Source organism: Chiroxiphia lanceolata, chromosome 6 (genome assembly GCF_009829145.1).
Source record: "Chiroxiphia lanceolata isolate bChiLan1 chromosome 6, bChiLan1.pri, whole genome shotgun sequence".
NCBI classification, from domain to species: Eukaryota; Metazoa; Chordata; class Aves; order Passeriformes; family Pipridae; genus Chiroxiphia; species Chiroxiphia lanceolata.
In genome coordinates this window covers 49,509,648-49,529,886 of record NC_045642.1, presented here as the reverse complement: position 1 = coordinate 49,529,886, position 20,239 = coordinate 49,509,648, and the positions used below count along the sequence as shown (strand labels likewise).

General features: G+C 39.1%; 1 protein-coding gene across 13 annotated transcripts in view; it reads right to left on the bottom strand.

The window, feature by feature from the left end:
- Positions 1–6,942: 6,942 nt before the first annotated feature.
- Positions 6,943–20,239, bottom strand: part of UNC79 (unc-79 homolog, NALCN channel complex subunit) — a 106,923-nt gene continuing 93,626 nt past the window's right edge. For 11 of the 13 annotated variants that reach the window (XM_032690759.1, XM_032690763.1, XM_032690761.1 and 8 more), the window contains 6 exons: positions 18,650–18,825; positions 17,657–17,843; positions 15,968–16,165; positions 13,694–13,771; positions 9,056–9,097; positions 7,315–8,376 (listed from right to left, as the gene is read on the bottom strand). In XM_032690759.1, the coding sequence (XP_032546650.1) occupies positions 8,176–8,376; positions 9,056–9,097; positions 13,694–13,771; positions 15,968–16,165; positions 17,657–17,843; positions 18,650–18,825 (882 nt within the window). In that variant the 3' untranslated portion in view covers positions 7,315–8,175. Of the gene's footprint in view, positions 8,377–9,055; positions 9,098–13,693; positions 13,772–15,967; positions 16,166–17,656; positions 17,844–18,649; positions 18,826–20,239 lie in introns of all 13 variants that reach the window. The other 2 variants (XM_032690762.1, XM_032690769.1) reach the window with 2 other exon arrangements.

Here is a 20,239-nt window from a genome sequence, read left to right as displayed (position 1 = left end):
TTCTGAGCTATATTCATGTTGCTTAAGCATAGTAAGTCATTGAATTAGAAATACTCTTTTTATCTTGAAAATTATAAAGCAATCCTCTCAATAATGAAAATGTTTTTTCCTTTATGTAGTTCTTAAATTGCTATCTGTCTCTATTAAGGCTCTTAAAGGGAGATTTTCAGCAACAGAACACCCTCTAAAAACAAAGCCTAAGCAACAAGCAACAACTGAAGGTGTTTAGATAAGAACTGCAATGTACCTGCTCCCTTTGAGGTGAATGCCCAGAAATCTCAAACAGTCAAGGCTTTTACTCCCTGAGAGTGGGCTAAAAGTGAGCATCACTCCACAACCACAAGCTACCATTCTCTTCTGGAGATAGCAATGGATGTCAGATTTGCCAGTGTACTACACAACCCTCTGAGCTAGCCAGACTCCCTTGAGACTCAGTTTTCACTTTTAAAAATCAATACACTTCACTGGTACTTTCAGCTTTTCATATGGAAGCAGCACTGAGAATTAATATTTTACTGAACTTAAAATGAGTGGACTAAGGAGGGCATGGAAGATTTGGGTCCACTTCAGAATGATGTGACAGCTCAGGCAAGATGCTGTTGACTCAGAGATAATAAGCTAAATCACATCTAGGTTTTTTATTTGATGATGCCAGGATCCTTCATGTTGTCTGTGATTATAAGATCAGCTGCTCCTTTTGCACTGAAATGATGACAAAGGCCCCTCTTAGCTTTAGCTCTAAGCTCAACCCAAACCAGATGTATTTGAGGTGCCTTCTATGTTTCCCTCTGCTCTAGGTACCAGCCAAAACAGCTGTCCCATGTCAAACAGTAAAATTAGCTGCAAGGGATGTCAATGTCCCAACATCTGATGTTCATTTCCTGACCTCTGGAACTATGCTTTATTAGGAAAGTGAGTTGCATTTTAAATGCCCCAGGCTGCTATCACTTACCTGAAAATTAACCTCTGGGTAAAATTTAAGATCCAGGTTTCTCAGCTGGAAAAGTTGGTCAGGGAAACCTCACACTGGCACAGGTCTACATGCCCATCCTAAAGCATCTTAGTGTGGCCTTTCCCACTCACACCTGGAACAGGGCAGGAACAGCACTTCCTTGGTTCTTCAGGTCTCTACAGGCCATGCTCCTTGCATTCTTGAAGAGATAAGGGAGATCAAAGACTCACCAAAACCCTTCTTGTTTTGCTGAATGGTGAGGGAATAGCATTATGTCACACTTAGGGCTGGTCCACCAATGGAAGCCATAAGGGGGACCGGTTATTTGTCCTGCTCTACTTTGCACACCCTAGGTAGAATAGTAACACTCACTACAAATCCCAGGAGAGATGTCACAGTACGTGGGAAAACACCCTCAGGCAGGACTAAGTAGAGCCTTGAAATGCTGATGTGGATTCTGAGCCATGTCATTCTGCACCTTTGTGACACTTGAGGCAACATTAAATTCCCTATATCTAATACTCTTATTTGAAGTGAAGCATCTTCAGCAGCCCTAATGTTTCATCTCGGCCTCACAGCTTGGGAAAACTAGCAGCTGTTTTGTAATTCAAAAGGAACAGAACAATAGCCCATTGAGGCTACTCCTCCTGTCTGTGGATGGGTGAGTCAGATGAATAATTGGACAATGCAGATCAGTTAAGCCTAATTCAGTTAATAGAATTAATTTGCAAATTAGTACACATTAGGTGAATCAGTTGCAATTCATTTTGACAGAAATGTTAGAAAATATTGAAGTAGTTACAATGAAACATAGATAAATATTGCTACTGAAAAGGTTCTGAAGAAGGTTATCTCTACATGGAAGTCTTTAACTGTAAATGCTGGGGCTAGATAAGTTTAAATTTCATAAAATCAGTAGGAAGCATATTTTTGTCCTGGCTTGTACAGCTTTTCTCACCCTGACAACTCTTAATGGATCTTAAATAATCATTAGAGACAGGCTGAGAAAGTTCTGACTGGGATCCAAGCATAAATGTTTTTGAGACTGATATAGGGTCTGGTGCAAGGAAAAAGAAATAAACTATTTTAAATTTGAAAGTTGGCCTAACAAAATCAGTTGGTAAAGTAATATGGTCCTCTAACACTTTTCCTGGGAAAGCTTGAAAACATTGGGCTATTGTTACTCAGGACACACACTTACAGCAGATGAACATCTGACATGAGCCAGATCGGTGTCTTAAGGGTGGTGATCACAGGGAGGAAAATGCCCATACTATGATTTTATATGCTATTGAAAATGTGAAAAATGCTTTGATCAGGTACAGTTAACAGGATCTCCTGAGCAACAGTTGAGCTGCAGCTTCTGGAGCACTAAGATGATTTAGGAAGATGCTGGACTCTGTGTGTGATCAGAGTAAACAGGAGAACAGATGTGCCACACACACACATGACAAAGAATAAAACCTCCATTGTTGACTTGGTTCTAAAATGATGGCAAAACCTGGTGTTGAATAAACGTATCTGGAGGAAAATCAGATCATGGCTGCATCAGTTTAGCAGTTTAATCTGACACCTCCCTGGAATCAACTAGCACCTGCAACACATATTACTGTGGTGCTCAGTTGCTTCACCATATCAGTCCTTGCTCCTTCTGAGCTATAAATACGGGGTGTGATCCGTAACAGGCATAATTCGTACCTCTCTGTAGATTTCGCTACATGTCTGGCAGTTTGTACTTTCTTTGGATATCACTAACGAGCACCATGTACACAGGATTTCCTCACAAGTGCAAAATAGGTAACAGTTTTAATAAATAATTTATTTCTTTTAGTGATAGTCCTTTATATTCTGTTTTATTGGCACTTTTTCTGCATGACAAGGATTCCCAGGTGTAGCAAAGCTTTTGTAAAGAATTTTACTGCAATCAATTTGACATGAAAGTAGTGGAGCTGCCAGAAAAGCTAACCTGTATAAAAAATCTATTACCTATAAAATTTTTATTCTGTGTGTAAAACTTCACAGGTGTGCTATTGTACCTTTCTGAAAGGATTTAAAGTAGTAGAACAGCTGTAACAGTTATGTTGCCCAGCTGCTGAATTATGCATTGAGAAAACTGAACCTAGCATTACATCGTGTCTATCAAACTCAGAGCCTCCCAGCTCACAGTCATGGCTTGTCAGGTTTGATGAGGAGCTGTTTAAATGCAGTGTCAGAGTAGGTTACCTGGGGCAATGCACAGAAGGCTGCTCGCCAGTTGGCTGAAAGCCCTGTGGTATCTATCAAATCCAGCAAAATGCTGGAAAATAATTCATGATGTAGACTTCCAATGACTGAGTCATGGGTTCTGCTTTTCCATGTTAATACCTTATAATGATGAATGAAGAAACCAGCCACCCTTCCCAAGCCCTGCCAGCTCTTCACCCCCTCCTGCCCCTTGCACACACTATCATACACAAACCATACACAGTGATAGCTGAAAGCCCCCCAGTTCCCAGCTGCACGATTTAGGCACCATAGCAGCTCACCAGGCGGGTCAGGCCTCATTGTCATGTGGCCTCCTGTTATCTGACTGGAGGCATTTCCAGTGATAGCCCGACTCCCCATCAGCATGCCCCAGGGAGGGCAATGCCAAGGGTGGATTCAAGTTCTCTTCCTGAGCCCTTTGCAGTTGGAGACCACTAGGATACCTTCCCCTTCGGTTACAGTTCTCACTGCTGTCCCTTGATGCTCAGCCTCCAGCTGAAATTGTTCTCAGCAGGGAGAGGCTGAAGGGCATAGAGTAATTCAGAGTTATAAATCAAATGACAAATGCAGAGCCCTTCCTTCCTAATTTGCATCAAGTCCCACAAACTGTAATGCTGTTGCCTCTTCCTGACTTCAGGCAGACTGCTAAAATGAAGACCCACATTGTTGACTAAATGGCTGCTGTGCAATCGAGATTCAGATCCTTTTGAAAAAAACAGACTTCAGCCTTGCTGTAAAAGTCAACAAGAAAAACTGTGGATAGAACTCTCCCAGAGCTGCGTGCAGCTGGGGGAACAGCACAGGATTCTTGGCTGCAGAGCTCTTTTCCAGGACACGCTAGCAAAGACAAACAGCCCTGGGCTCTGGTAATCTTCATCCAGCTTGAAAGGAGGCTGTGCAGGCCAAAGTTCAGAAAGATCTTCCATCTCAGAATGTTCGTCAGTCCTATAGCACATCGACTGCTGTCATAGCATGGAAAAGAGAGCCAGAAAACCAACTGTGTTTTTAGGGCCTTTGAACTGCCATGGCTCTAATGACACGTTGCAGAAACGTTACGTACAAGATAAGGCATGTATGTAGATAGTAACTGATGTGCTGCAAAAGCCTTTGTTTGTGTGACCCTGTGTGTAGCTCAGGCCATGGCTTTCTTGACAAGCAGAGGAAAGCACCCTGAGATGCCCACGTAGACGTTAACCCCGCACTCAGGACACGGGTTATGTAACCCAGCGGTAGGACGCACTGCAGCCGGTGTGAGGTTTTAACCATCGCTTCATCCAAAGTGCCCCTTGTTGTTGGAAATTTCACAGTTCAGCACACAGTAAATTGATTCTTTTACTAGGTCAGGCCTGGTAACAGGCGTTGATTTAAGCAGCTTATTTCAACAGAAGACTAAACGCTCTTCCTAAATGGCAGGTCTCTATGATCAGACAGAGGATGGATTCTGCTCCTAGTGACACGCGCACAGAGACGCAGCCGCTCTGGGAGCGTGGCAGAGCAGAAAGATTGGCCCCTGCTACTTGGTAGCATTTTCAGGGAACACCAAATGTTATTTACTTCCTAATCTTCCTACAGAATATAAAGAATTGCTGCTCTAGGCTATTTCAGAGACTTAATGTGAGTGACTCACTTGAGTTGTATATTGACCTCAGGCAGAGTAAAGATATATTTTACAGTGCTTTAAAAAACTACTAATGCAGATTTCTGTACTTCTGAAGATCCCTAGAGTGCACTTAAAGAGATTTTCATGAAGTGTTAAAGCACACATACCTGGCCAAGCCCCATGCTATTTGTTTTTATTAGTCCACATACCCCTAATCATTGGTCATACCATCTTCCAGGCTGTATTCTCTATGCTAAAGCAGCTTCTCAGTTTATACGTAGTCTTAATTTGCCTACGCATGACAGCTCCATAGGAACCGTATTAATTATAATCAGTGACAGATACATACTAAACCCTATGCTCAAACATGGAAGTAGATTCTGTGACCAGCTCTTATCTCTAAACCCAGAGCTGAAACCAGATCTCAATTCCCGCAAAGGCTTAAAGTGTTTAGTTCCAGACCTGGATTCAGCAGGTCTGGTTTTGGCTTGTGTTTAATTTTAATAACTACCCGCCACTATATTTGCATTCGGTTTGTGTTTTGCCAATCTGAACACTAGATGCTTTGAAGCAGAGATTTTGCTAGGCAGGGAAAGCACTTATGCCACGTTGTCTACATGCATTATCTACCAAGTGAGATGCCTGATCACAGATGCTCCTTTCCAGAAGTTAAAGACAAATTTTCTCAGGCTCTGCTCTTCCCTGCAAATCATGTCTTCATCTTTCAAGCTTCCACAGTTCCCATTGTACCCACCTGAGCTCATCCACCTGACACCCAAGGGCCTCATATTTCCTCCCTCTCCTTGCCTTTCAGTTGTCTTTCAGATTCACCGCGTCACAGCACATCAAAACACAAACATATCTCTCTCCTACATGTCCCACTTTCAGGGGCCCAATAGCACTCCTGTTTCACTAGGGTGATCCCAGTCCTCACAATAGTGAACCTGGGCCCTATTTATGTGGTTACCCAGCAAAGTTATCACCTGTGTTGCAGACACAACCATGAAGAAGACATGGTGAGTGCAAATGTGCTCTAGCAAATGTATTATGAATGTTCCTCTCTTAGACTCTTAAGCGTGTTGGGTGCATAAGTAAGATAGGCCTATAAGTGAGTTACTGTTTATAGTAAATTCTATAGTATCTTTTGTTAAATTGTTTAAATTAGGCTATCAATAAAGTGCTGTTAAGTGCTGTTAAAACCTTTAGGCCTAAACACTGTTGTTCAGTTTGGGAAGAAGGTCCACTCTGAACCCTTGTGACTCAATAGGAAAGTGTCTCTCATTCCTTTTTATCCTTATCCCTTTTTCATCCCCAGCCTCCATGTAGATCATTTTAGGCTGATTTTAGTTTTAGAATGATTTATTGATTTTAGTCTGATTTTTCTCTGTGTGCTGTAGCCACCAACTAAAATAGGAGAGTGGACCTTGCCAACTTTCACTTTTATATTAAACCTGCTTTTGCCGATACCTTTGCCAGGGATTTTTTGAGTGACCTAAAACACTCATTCATGACAATGCCAATGAGTTGAAAGTCAGACAAAAACACCAGGAGACCTGTGTGGACAGACAAAAAACTCTTGGCCAAACTGAAACACAAAAAGGAGGCATACAGAAGGCAGAAGCAAGGATGGGCATTCTGGAAGAAATGCAGAGACATTGTCCCATCATCCAGGGATGAAGTTAGGAAAGCTAAAGCCCAGCAGTATTCGAAGCTGGCAAGGGATATCAAAAAGAAGGGCTTCTATAAGTACACAGGGGACAAAAGGAAGACTGGGGAAAATGTGGACCTGCTGCTGAATAAGACAGGGCACCTGGTTATACATGACGTGGAAAAGGAAGTACTGAATGCCCCCTTTGCCATTTAAGCTTAGACCCTATAATGTGTGAATCCTAAGAAGGAAGAAAAGCCAAATCAATTTCTCCCCATTGAAAACACAGATAAGGGGCTATTTTAAGCAAGCTAGCACATGCCTTACTGTCTTTTCTTTGTTTCATAGGTTAGTTTTATTTTTGGTTGTTGTTTTTTTAATGTATAATGGTATTATAGTGGCATATATGCAAACATTTCCATTCTTATTTTAGTAAATGCAGTGAGGAAAGACTGACCCTTCACAAAAGCTGAGATGTACCTAGGCAGATTCCGAGAGTGGTAATAAGGACTAGGGATTTAATAGCATTCTAATATACAACTTCATGTTTGTTATTCTTCTAATCAGTGCATTACAGAATAAATACAGAAAATACAACTGGGATTGCACAGATTTAAGTATTTATTACAAGAGGTGGTAAATTATGACGCTTTCAAGATTTTATGTAAAATCCACTGAGTTAATTGATTCTCCTTAGATTCCAATGGGCTTTGGCCGAGTCCCCTAACGATATTAAAATCCATCTGTTATTAAACATCATGTTTAATACAGCAGTATGCAAATGCTGGGATTTGTAAATACCATTATGCAAAACTTCAGGTCCAATCATGCTCCTCTTGAAGTCTGCAACATAAATTCTGTAGACATCAATAAGAATAGATCTGGGATATCCATTTTTAATTGCACTGTATACAAGTATTGACAGAAGAATACAATACAGTAATCACAAAATTAAAAAGGCTTCTATGAAACCTACAAAGAAGAGCAGCAGAGAATCAATGAAGTAAAAGCAGTATTTCAAAGAATTATAAATCAGACTTGGCAGTTTTGGAAAACGTACTGAAAAAAAGACGAATGAATTGGCACAGTTTAACAACCTAATTTCTAAGTGCACTTCATAACAACTCTCCTTACAAGCTGCTGTTTTCCCAGAAGATGATGACAAAAAGCCTCATTAGAACATCACTGTTTTATAGTGACAGATTTTATTGCATTGCCAGCTGTGAATCTAAAAAAAAAAAAAAGACATCCCCCCTAAAAACTCCTATAAAGGTTCCTAAAAACCCAGTTTTCTTTTGTTATTGTCAAAAAAATAGCAACATAGCACTTCCATGTTTGTGAATACCCACAATTCTATTTTTAAAAAAAATAGAAGTTAAAGAAAAGTGATTTTCGTCTTAGCTTCAAAAATAATGTAAAGAAACATTTAAGAACAAGATATTTCAATGATCAGAGAGATATGTACAATGTGATAGATTTGAGTCCAATCCTCCAAATATATGCTCACGAATGCAGACTTAGAACCTGTTGATCCTGAGTAATTGTAATTATAAACTAGCAGGATCAGGCTCTTAGCTTCACCCATTATAAGCTTTTTCACAATCTGTCCTAGGCTAAAAAGTATAGATACAGTATATACTCTGTATACTGACTTATACAAAAGGTCTTTTACAGCTCTAACTCTGTTATTGCTAGGCTAAAAAATTAATATTTTGGAACAAATTACATGAATCATAAAGGATAAAATTGAGACGCAGCTTCTGATGACTGAATTTCTACTTGAGCCATTTTGAACTGGGTACATTGTAGCCATTTGCGGAGCACAGATGAGCTATTGTTCATTTGTCCTGACCCCTGTAACATCCTTAGGCTGTGATGGTTGACATTGCTCTGGATGGCTTGGAGGCGTAGCTGTAGTCCAGCAGATAAATGCTGTTGAAATAACACAAACCATTCAGTTTCTTTCCTTTAATACAGCACTGTGACAGGTACAGGTTGTTGGCCAGGGGAAGTTCTTACAATTGCCCGAGTGTCGTATTTCTTTCTTCCACATCCTGCACTGTAGTGTTGCCACAGAGGGCAAATGTGCTTACAGAAACAACTCCATACTGACACCAACTCCATGACTTTCATTCTCTTCACCAAAATTTTCTTGACTCACAAACCACTTCGATCCACCTTGCTCTCTCTTACAAGGAGGGCCAGCTGGCACAGTTTTACCCAAGCCCATAATACCTGCTTTAGAACCCAAATCTATCTCCTGAGTCAACAGTCACAATCCTGATTTGTCAGGGGACTCTCAAGCCTAAGACATCAAAGAAAACCACAGATCAGGGAACAACCAATCTCAGTAAATATTGAGGAAAGGCCTCGATGCAGAACCAGGTTACAGGAAAGTGTTTCAGAAGGGAAAAGGAGAGCAGTACTGATTACAGGGCAAGTATCTCAGCCAGTGATGCTCTGTATACTCACACTTGAGATCTTCATCTGGACACACTAAAAGGATCTATTTTGAGACAGTTTGGAGACCACATCTAGTGATCTTACTTCCAGAATTTATAGGAATGTATAACACCAAGAATAAAAGGATAAGGTACGAGAAAATACTCACCTTTAGGTTTGACTGTATCATTGGCAACCACATCGGTATGAGCTGTAAAACGAGAGGTGTATTTTGTTATTACACAAGTGACTGTAAACATGCTTCAGTTACTGTGAGACAGAAAAGGATATATCTAATGCATTTAGCCATTTGAATTGACATAGTTTGAACCACAAATCTGAGAATGTGGTTATTTTTAAATGATGCATATGTTTTGGGGAAGGTAACTGTCAGAGGTAAAGAAGCCAGCTCCCCTTGTTTGTAACTTGATGAATCACTGGTAACAACTATTAATATCCTGTTTAAGGCAATGATGAGAGTACAGAATAAAAACTTGTTAAAAGAAATCACTTATTTTCCTTGTGAGGGTGTTTCTCTATGTGCAGGTGAGCAGTACTGGAGTGAATACAGTAAACATTCTGCGACGTGAGGCATTCATCGGGAACTGAAAAAAACATGCAGCAGAGATTCCTAATAAAATGCCATATATTTAAATGGTAACCAGCATTTTATAAGCACTAGTCACATCAGTGCTTCACTGTAGGATGTAAGACATTCTCTAGGCCTGGTAGAACAGGTAAAAACTATCCAGAATTACAAGGTGAGGAGGTATACAAATCTGTCACTTGCTATTGAACTGGACTGGTATGCATTTCAGACTCCTACTCCTTAGGGAAGTTTTACTTCTGAGTAAGTGTAACATGACAAGCTTATGGAAGACAGAGAGGCATCTCTAGCAAAAGTATTCATGTTTTCCAATATTAATTTAACCACTGAGGTTACTGTTCTAAAATGTTCCTCCAAATGGCATTAAAATTTGCAATTTGCCAATTACGCTTCCGGGAGCTGCAAGTTAAACCTAATCACTATTGACAACATTAGATAAAGTGCTGCTTCCCTTGTGCAAGGAATGATAATTGTTTCAATTTCAGTGCTGTTTTGCTGGAGAATCATATGCAGCTCTGTCAGGACTCATTACTTAAGTCTACCACATGAAGAACCATAGTCAAACCTCAGCATTTACAGAGAGATGAATGCCAAAACAGCTGGAATGCAGCCAGATGCAGCAGACGTGAGCTCTGTACATCCTTCTGTGGGCTCTCACACTAATGAAGTGCTTAATAAAATCCAGTGACTGCTGGAGTGTTCTTTGGTGAGGAGGAAACAGGTAATTATACTGAGAAGCCATGCTCTGTGCCCCAGTGCCATCAACAAAATGTCACTGAAAATTTCATCCAGCATTAATGAAGTTCCTATGCAGATAGCCAGTGGTGACAGGCCTGGTGTCAGAAGTACGTCAAGCAAGGAGGGAAGCTAGGTAGAAAACTTAGGATACCCCACTGCATCTGAACCAATTCACTGGACAACTTTTACAGTCAGCTGAGAGAATGAAGCACTTCACATCCAGTTCATTTTGTCCCAAAGCAAGTATCTAAAATAGATCAAGATGAATCATGTCCAAAAATACCATTTATCTCCACTGACTATAAAGGGCACTTATGGAAACTAGCTTATATCGATGTCTCTTATGGAGAGGTCTAAGGTTAGATACAGATCTTTGTCCTCCAGCACCACTTCTGTCTTCCAGGGTCTGGACTCATTTAGGGAAACACAACATTCTGCTGCAAGCACAAGCAAGCAAATCCTCTAGTGCTACAGCTGCCAGACAGATAAATGAGACGAGAAGACATTTTTATTGAAGTATTTGAGTTTTGTTAACTAATCCCTAGCCCACCTTTTCTTCACAAAGAAAGAATACATAAAGCTGGTTAGAAAGAAAAGCTGGAAGAACAGAGTGCTGTCAGACAATGTTAAATTTTTTGAGTTTATATTTTCAACGGAATTATATTGATTCCAAAGCAATTTTTTATGGAAACCAGGCTGTACAATAGACTGGTCACTGTGCTGTTCTGGCTTCCCAACTCTGCTGCCTGCCCAGTTCTCTAGAAAGCTACCCAGCAGCTGCTGGAGCTGCCTAGAACCCCTGGATCTCTAAAAATGGCCTTGTAATTGGTGAGCTGTTCCTGTCTTTACTGTAAGCCCCCAGGTTCCTCAGAGGTACATTTGATGGTCAAAGATGTGACTAGCAAGGAGCTGGTCCCGGTCATCAATGGCTATCACTGGGATCGCCAGTTTCCCAGTTCCTTTGACACAGAAAAACAGGAGAAAAATTGAACACTTCTATTTAAGCTCTCCTAAAGCAGAATGTTTCCCCTCAGAGGAATATATAATGAATTAAATATAGATGCAGGTATATGTGTATCTGTGTAAATGTGTGTGTATATATATCTCACTACAACTTAGTAAGAAAATTAAATGCAAAATGGTTGAAATGTTTTCACAAGAAAGTAACTTTGTTTTCTGCAGCAGACCGGTAAAGATAGTCTAATATCAGATCCAAAAAATATCCTCTGTGAATATATGGAATGGCTCAAAGATTATAGGAAGTAATCAAGACCTGTCTCAAATGCTATCAGTGTGACCAATTAAATTAAATTGGTACCAGGAGGAGGAAATCGCACAGCACCAATGCAAGGAGGAGATGAAGGAGTGCTTATCTCAGGTGTAAAGAAAGCTCTTCTTTCAGTGAAGGAGATTGTTTATGTCATCTCTTTCTCGCTTATTTTATGACAAATTTCCCCTCACTTGTCATACATAAAATGACCACCTAGGTAGGATAGCTACCCCGTAAACTGCCTGGCACCATGTGACATGCACCACCTTCTCATTTTGGTGCATTAAAAATGTGTGTGTTGAGTCATGCCATGACTTCAATAACAAAGTAAGTTCTTGCAGCACCTGAATCCTTAGACAGAATAAAAGACACTGCAGTAAACATCATTATATGAATGATAAATGGTCAATATTTATCAGTGCTAATGTGCTCTGTTCCAAGAGAAAATAACTGGTAATTATTAATTTTGCTGAATGAATCTCTGAAAGTGTAAACAATGTTCTGTATAAAAAAATATCTCTCACTGCACTATGTCCTTTCCTTCAGTGAAAACTAAACCTTGTTTGAAAGACTTACATCTAAAATAAAAGAAATAAAAATCTTTAAAACACGAGATAAAATTGTCTAGAATAAAATAAGCTACCAAAAGACTGTCCAGTCAACTGTTTTCAAAGAATTGTCATCCTTGCAGACTTCTGAAGTAGGAGTAACAAAGTTCAGATCCACTTCACAGCCACTGAAGAAGAGACAGTATCAAATTTGATTTTTTTTAAATTATAGAGAAGCCACTCACAGGTTCCTCTGTAAACTTTGTGCTGCTGAATCTCTGAAGGGCTTAAACAATACAGTAAGTCTTTCCCTAAATTATGGCATTTACTTTTCAGATCTACAGTACATATTTTTACACTTAGTTACTTATAAAAAAAATATAGTAACCTGGAACTAAAAATCCTATAGTACCACTATGTATGTATATTATTCCTTCAGGATTTCACTTTAAGGCTGAATGAAGGGGATTTGGTCACCCAGATTCTTCTCTTCCATCTCCCATCCACTAAACATGAAAGCTTAGCAACTTAACTCTGAGTTTCACAGTTTTATGAGCTTGATTTTGTAGTAACAACTATGTCCTTTTAACCTGATTTAGCACAGTATTGATATATAGTCTCAAATATAACCCCCTGAAAGCATTCATTTGAATTGTGACAGGGATTTGGCCCTAAAGGCCTCTATTTTCACAGCTTTAAAGCCATTCTTCATCCTTGTCAAATTCTGAACATCCTGGACGGCTGAAAGAGAAGCCCACATGTCTTCCAGGGACAGCCATAATCACTGTAACATCCCTTAGTGACAGAATTTCTGTAGTGAATCAAGCCATTACTGACTATAAACCTGTATTTTCACAGTGAATGTGAATGCTTTTATGCCAGTTGACATAAAGACCTTCAATTTTAGCTACTTTATTTTCAATTCTTGCTGGATCATAAAAGACTGGAGTAAAGCAACAGTCAGAAGTTTCCTTTATGGCAATAGAAGAACTATATTAACCTTAACTACTTGATTTGCTTATATTTCATGTGAAAACTCTCTTCAGAATAATACACTGTGAAAACATGTAAAGAAGGCTAGTAAAATCAATGTATGCTTGTGAGACTACCCTACTCCTTTGGGAATCTATTCTGAAAACACTGTGGTAACCCATAGGAGACTGGCTACTGATTTCCAAAAAATCAACAGGTACGCATAAAATAACAAGAAAACCACTGTGGCACGGACGTTTTGTTATCCACCTAAAAACGGGAGGCTTAGCACAGTGAGGTGATCTGCAAAGGACCTATGATGATTAAAAGATGGCTGAAAATTCAGACACTAGCTAGAAGTTCCCAAAGTCAGCGACATCAGTTATGTCTATTAGAGGAATAAGACCATTGCAACAACGTAAAGAGGAAGTAGATTAAATATTGCTTTAAAAAAATCAGGAGAACTTGAATTTGAGATTATGGTCTGGTCTTCTTACCAGAGATTTTACTTTTCATTATGCTCTACTACGTTTTATTTCTGCATTATCATTCAACTTCAGTTTCTTCCACTTTCTTTTTCTCAGTGGGAGGGGAAGCAGAGGACAGTATGTTTAGAAATCACAATAGTCAGGCAACAGCATTAAGTAAATATTCATGGTATGGTACGCCTACCTTTACAAAGATAGTAGAGTTGCATTCCTGTAAAGCCTCCATTAAACTGATCACATGCAGGCACACCATTTCCACCATCTTGGAAAAAAAAGTCAAGCATAAAATCAAATAATGTCCAGCATAACAATGTAGTAAGCTAAGCCAACACTCTCTAAGCACAGTCTTCCTGTATTTGCTGGGCAGTTATACTGAATCACTAGATATGCATTTATTAACCACTGACATACAAGATTAAATACTACATGAGCACATACGGGACATTTTTTTTATTTAGTTTTCTCCTGATGTGATAACATCTATCTATTAAATATTTCAAGTGCTTGATGTATTTTAATACATATCACACATCAAAACAAGTTTCCTTCAGCTTTGTTCTTTTCAGACATCATAAATTGTTTTTATTTTGCTGTGTAGTTCTCATCAATCTGTGTGTCATAAATTGGTATTTTTATTTATTGAATCTTCGAAAATTAACATATAAAAACCATCTTTTTACCCCCCATCAAAAGACAATCTATTGTTTTGAACTGACAGCTAGTCTGTAATTCTTCCATTTTGTACCACAATTTATGACAGATGCAAATATCAGTTATTTGGTAGTAGACAGCTTTTTATGTTTCATATTGTGTAAATTCAAAGATACAAGACAAACACCCTGAGCCAGCAGTGAGCATTTACAGTGCCTGTCTAAACTACATGTAAATTCCCTCAATAATAATAAACTTAGCTTTTATGTTGTGCTTTTCATCTTCAAAGTGTTTCACAAACACTAAGTAATTAACCTCACAACATCCCTGTGAGACCGGTAAGTATTATTATCTACATTTCAAAGAGCAATGGCTGAAGCAGAGAGCTTAATAACTTGCACTAAAGCCACTTAAGGATATACTTTCAGAACCAGGATTGGAACTTGGGACTTCCAGGTCATGTTCTTGTCCTAAGGCTTGACAAGAGGCTTTCGTGTCTGACTAAACAACTGGCTGGTTAGAAACATTATGCACACTTCCCATTTCTTCAAATGGAGCTTCACGAAGTACTGTTCCCAAAAGTGGCTTGTGAACCACAGAGACCTCACTAGGTGTCAGAGGCTAAAATATCATCTAAAGACAGCTTTAGGTGGCCCTTGCCTGATATGGACAAGACACAAGCAAACAGTAATTGGTTCAGAGACATTCAAGTGCAGCCCACACAATGACAACTAAAAGGGCAAGGTCCACACCTGCCTGGGATGGAAGATGTTTCACATGGGGAAAGGGGAATTACATAAAATAATTTCCATAGAGATAGCAGGTCTACATTTAAAAAAGAAAAAATAAAATCCAAACAAACACAGAACGAAAAAACTCAAAAGCACCAAACCTTAAAAACCCAAACCTTAAGAGCACCTGACTCAGCGGACTGGGCTGTGTACAAAGGATGTTTCTAACTCAAAGCTAACATCAGGCTCGCCAGAGCCACAGCTACTAGTTAACATCTCAGTTAAAAAGTTTTGACCTGTCATGACTTTCTGAGAAGTGGGAAACAGTAGGTCTTGCCCATCAGAAACAAGTTCTTAATCCTAAACCTGCAGGCACAGAGAATCATTAGTCAAGGGCAAGCAATGGTACCAGCTATGAGAGGGCTGCTGGGACCCCTCTGGGTTCTTATTGTACAAAATTGCTCCAACAGCAGTGAGTATTTGAGATAAACAAATGCTTAAAAGTTATTTCCAAATAAATAGTCTGGATGATTTCTGGATGTACTGAACATTTCCTTTTCAACTCTTATCTCTAGAGATACCTCCTTCAGGTCATTCATTACTCAAAACTGAAGTGATATTTATGCAGCTTATTTTTGATGAGTGGTCAGTGAGTTATGAATAGTCAATTGTCAGCAGTTGTGCATTTTTTTACCATCACATGGTAAAAAATAATGAAGTGGATATTCACAGAATTATCCTAGAACACTTCATTGCTGCTGTAAGGCAGAGTCAGATAAAACAACAGATCACAGTTAAGAGCAGGATATATGAAACCTGATTCAAGGAGCTCTTAATCCAACAAGCAGTGACTCTAGCTCTTGATTCTGATTCAGGCAGAACCTGGTTAGATCCTGTTTCAGGCCCACTGCAAAGTTAAACCATCACTAATTAGCTATCCCTTTAATTTCTCAAAAGCTACAAAGTCACTTTATGATGTTATTCATAGTCTGTTGTATTCCACTGAAACACTGAAGCAGAGCCAAGCCCTCTCCGAGTTTAATCTGTACTAAATCTGTCTGCAGCACCTGACTCACCACTTTGTTATGTGCCATTAGCTGGAGGATGCTCGGTGTCACTCGGCTCCAGAACTCCAGGGCTGTAAGGATGGCTGTAAAGCTAAATTCATTCTGATTCTGGACTGTCGGAGCTACTGCTGTTTGTTCACAGTACACTGTCCAGAGCTGAGCAAATATAAATGCATGGAAGAGGGAACACATGTGCAGAACAGATGTCTGTACAGAAACAGAAAATACAAGAAAATGTTTATTTAAGTAAGTGTATTGGGATACAGCGCAGAGGCTTTCATCAAAGCACTCCTCTGTCATGCATCCCAAGACTGTGCAGTCTCTCCCCTCCCGTTCCTATATTTACCTCTAAGTAGGAGTCAGTAAGTCAAGTACACTTGATAACATCTTCTCCATGTTTAAAAAATGGGCTTATATTTTCAGACTAAAAACTGCATTTGCAAACACACTCCCATGCAATCTAAGAGAATGGCATTAAGGTCAGTTCCTTTAAAAGAAGGTTAGTTTTGCAAAACAGGTATTCAGGACTAGTTCTGAGACTTTCTTCCTGGAAAATTTCACTGCAATCTATGAAAGGCCTAGATGCCCTGGAATATATGACTCCATTTCAGAAATGCTGCTGGATTAAGTCATTCAGCTTCTGATCACCTAAAAGGATGGCTATCACACAAAATACATGATCTTACACGTGTTCTGTTAACCTGTCATCCATTTCTACTTTGTTGGGACTGCTCACAGTCACAGGAAAACAGTCAAGGAAAGTAAGTTTTGAAAAACTAAGAGAGAACTCATTTTGCATACTCAAGCATGGCTCTTTGCTAATTCTTGTTATATATCACAGTGTCTGAGCCTCCAGGAGTGCTGAACATTAACTACTTCACTACAACGAAGATACTTCTGGCCAGATATGTTTTCTCAGTTTGCAAGTGCAACAGGAATTCATGCTCTGTGGTCGTCTGACTGCACCAAACATTGCAATGGTTGCAAGTGCAACAGGAATTCATGCTCTGTGGTCATCTGACTGCACCAAACATCGCAATGGTTGCCTGGTAACTGGAAAGAGGTATTTGAAAGAGCAAAAAAAGGCCAAAGAAATGAATGGGAAGCACCAGTGTCTTGGCTAGGTGAAGGGAAAGAAAGGAGGATTTTATGTACAAGATAAATGTGTGATCATTCCACTTCTGTCACTAATAAAAACCTTGTTGGTGTCAAAGACTGCTGCTATACTTGTGTTAAACTACTGTCACAAATGTCTTATAATCTTCAATAACTCTTCTTGTCCCGAGTACCTTGAGAAAAAAGTTGTGCTTGAATCATCACTGTTTGCAATTATTTTGATCATAAAATTATTTACAAATTATCCGGTCTGACTATACAACTAGAATAAATAATTTTCTGAGAGATTTGCTACAATTTAGGTCATTGCAAAAGCTTCAATTTGAAATTCAGTTTTGCCTTCCTCACTCCTGTGCTGAGACATTTTGAAGTAGTTGAACTTCAAACCTAATTGTAGTGATTTCATCAGTTTTCCATGCATAAAGAGGCAGCTATGTAAAAAAATCCTACAGAGATCTCTTTCCCTAGATCCCAGATTTTATTAAGGTTTTATCCCTCCTTTTTTGTTATAAAAAAATAAATAAATGTTTGCAATAAGGCCAACACACAACACCTCTCCACATATAACATGGAATCCCTTACCTTTGATTGCTCTGGAAACCCAATCAGAATAACAATAAGGTGGTCAGCAATTTGTGAGCCTGCATCCAGTGGAATAGGCATGCAAGATGATGGAGAATTTGGACAGACAACATTATGTGTCAGAGACCCCAGAAGTAGCCAGGACAGCAAACGAATGTGTGAGACACATTCTATGAACTCTTTGGGCCTGTCAAGAGAGAGCAGATTTTAAACAGTAATAGCTTTTCTGGTTTTCCCCAAAATATGGAGTCCCCTTATGCACATTAAGCAGATGCAGTCTCAGTGTGCTGGAGGCAGACATCATTGGTACAGCTTGGGAGAAGACTTAGACTACACAGAACTTAGTGGACAGGTAGTCCAGGATAAATCTAGGACAAGAATACATAGTCAAATGGCCTAGACTCAAAACATCTCATTTGTTGTCATGGTAAGACAAGGGACAGTATCTCCCTTTTTTCAGAAGATAAAATGCTGCACATCAGGATTTATCACAGTGAAAAGGGACAAAAAACATGTCTGGAGCAGGATTTCTCACACCTAATATTAGATGAAGTTAGTATTTTTATCGTCACATCAATAGGCTTATCCTTAAGGCTTATCACTCATTTGTACTCCCTAATTTCAAAGGCCATTTCCCATTGTATTCTCTGTAATTCCCAAAATATTTTCTATCATTCTAGGATTGATCAGGCACTTGTGTGCTTTTCACTGTCTGCATCTAGATCAAGAATCAAGATAATTTCCAAGGTAACTCCAGTCAAGCCACTGAAGTTACCTCCACTGTCCCTTTGGCATGCACTTTAAATATTACACTGACAAATTCCTCAGTTAAGGATCAGGGAGCTGCTGACCAGCTGCTTCCATGTCCCACTCCCATTATTCCCTACTGTGGGTCTTATCTATGGAATCTGGCAATAAACACAAAACTTGGTGAAGATTTCTAACTCATTTTAGATTTCTAACTCATTCCTTTCTGTGGAAAAGCATTCTCACCCTTGTTGCATTGCAGAAGGAGGATGGTAAAGCCAAGGCAAATATCGGATCACAGCTTTGTTGTCTCTGTGGTTTCCCCGAGTGATTTCCATAGCAGCAATCTGAGCTAAACCAACTTTCAGATGTCCACCAAACGTGTCTTCATGCAGTGGCTGAGAACAAGTCTTCATGTGACTCTGTAAGGCAAAGATCTGATTTCCTACCCAAACCCTAAGTTCCTCCAAGCAACAGCATGTTCTATTTCATTTCCCTTCAGTTCTTTCTCAGGATCTCTAACTGTGTCTACAAAACAAAACCCAGAAATAGATTTTAAAAAATTCTCCAGTCCCTGTATTAGTATTAGTCCCTGTATTAGCTGTATTAGTAACAGCTTTATATGCAGATCTTTCCACAGAGGGTCATATTTTCAAGAGCCTACACAAAATATAAATTGTACAAAATGTATAGGCAGCTTTTGTCTGAGCAAACTCAACAGCTGATAAATGGTTGCACATCCAGAGAGCTTAAGTGAAGATGGAAGAATCTAACCATTTAACAAGATATCATCTGGGCAGGAAGTGCCTTCCCTGTACAATATTCCATTTACACATTCAGAAAGAAGCTCTCACTTATTCACCAGCAATATGACTATATTGCACTATTCTGTTGTTACAAATGCCTTAGAACCCTGGAAATAAAAAGGGCCAACCTTTTACCAAGAAACACATATATATTTATTCCTGGAAAGATGATTTATTATCCTGCTTTTCCAGCTTTAAGGAATGTTTCATTGGTGCTTCTTGAAATACTTCTATATTTCTATTAAGCTAACTTTGCATTACCTTCTCCTACTAGACTATAACAGAATACATGCCAACTGCAGTTGCTTGCTTAAAAGGAGAGCCATATGCTTTGTACAAGAAAATCTAGGTCATCAGTTATTCAATTATTATAATAGGATAAAAAAATCAGTGAACCAATAATATTTTTGTAACAGATAAGTATCTGACTCCAGAAACTTACACTCTCAAAAATCACTTAATTAAAGTCTCTTTCAAGAGAAAAAAACCCTGTGTACCAGCATGAATATCTAATGGCTTTGTTATACAGCCAGGTAAAAAGGATAGACAGGTATGTAGGCAGATACATTACACATCTTCAAAAAAGGTGGAATTTTCTAAATAAAGCCTTGCCAAACTTTGCAAACTGTTATCCCAAAGGGATAAAAAGCATCATAAACTGAATTGAAACAGTACACTGAAATGTGATTATCTTCAGAATTAACATTTTTACCTTTTCAATAATGCAGTAGTTGCTAATACAAAGGACTGAAAATAATTAACCTCTTGCAAAAAAATATTCTCAGACACGCAAAAGACGATATCAGGTAAGAATAAACAAACAACTATTTCTCTTCACTCAATTCCTAGAGAGAGTAGAAATTTCCAAATTTGAACACACATATTAAAATTTTGCTGTTGGGATTGTTACCAGTCATATAAATCATATAGCATTCTTAGTTAGCTTGGTGCTCCAGATGCTGTTGATAATACATACTTGTAGTAAGAAACTGTACAACTGGATGATCTTAGGACTCACTTCCTAGTGAGT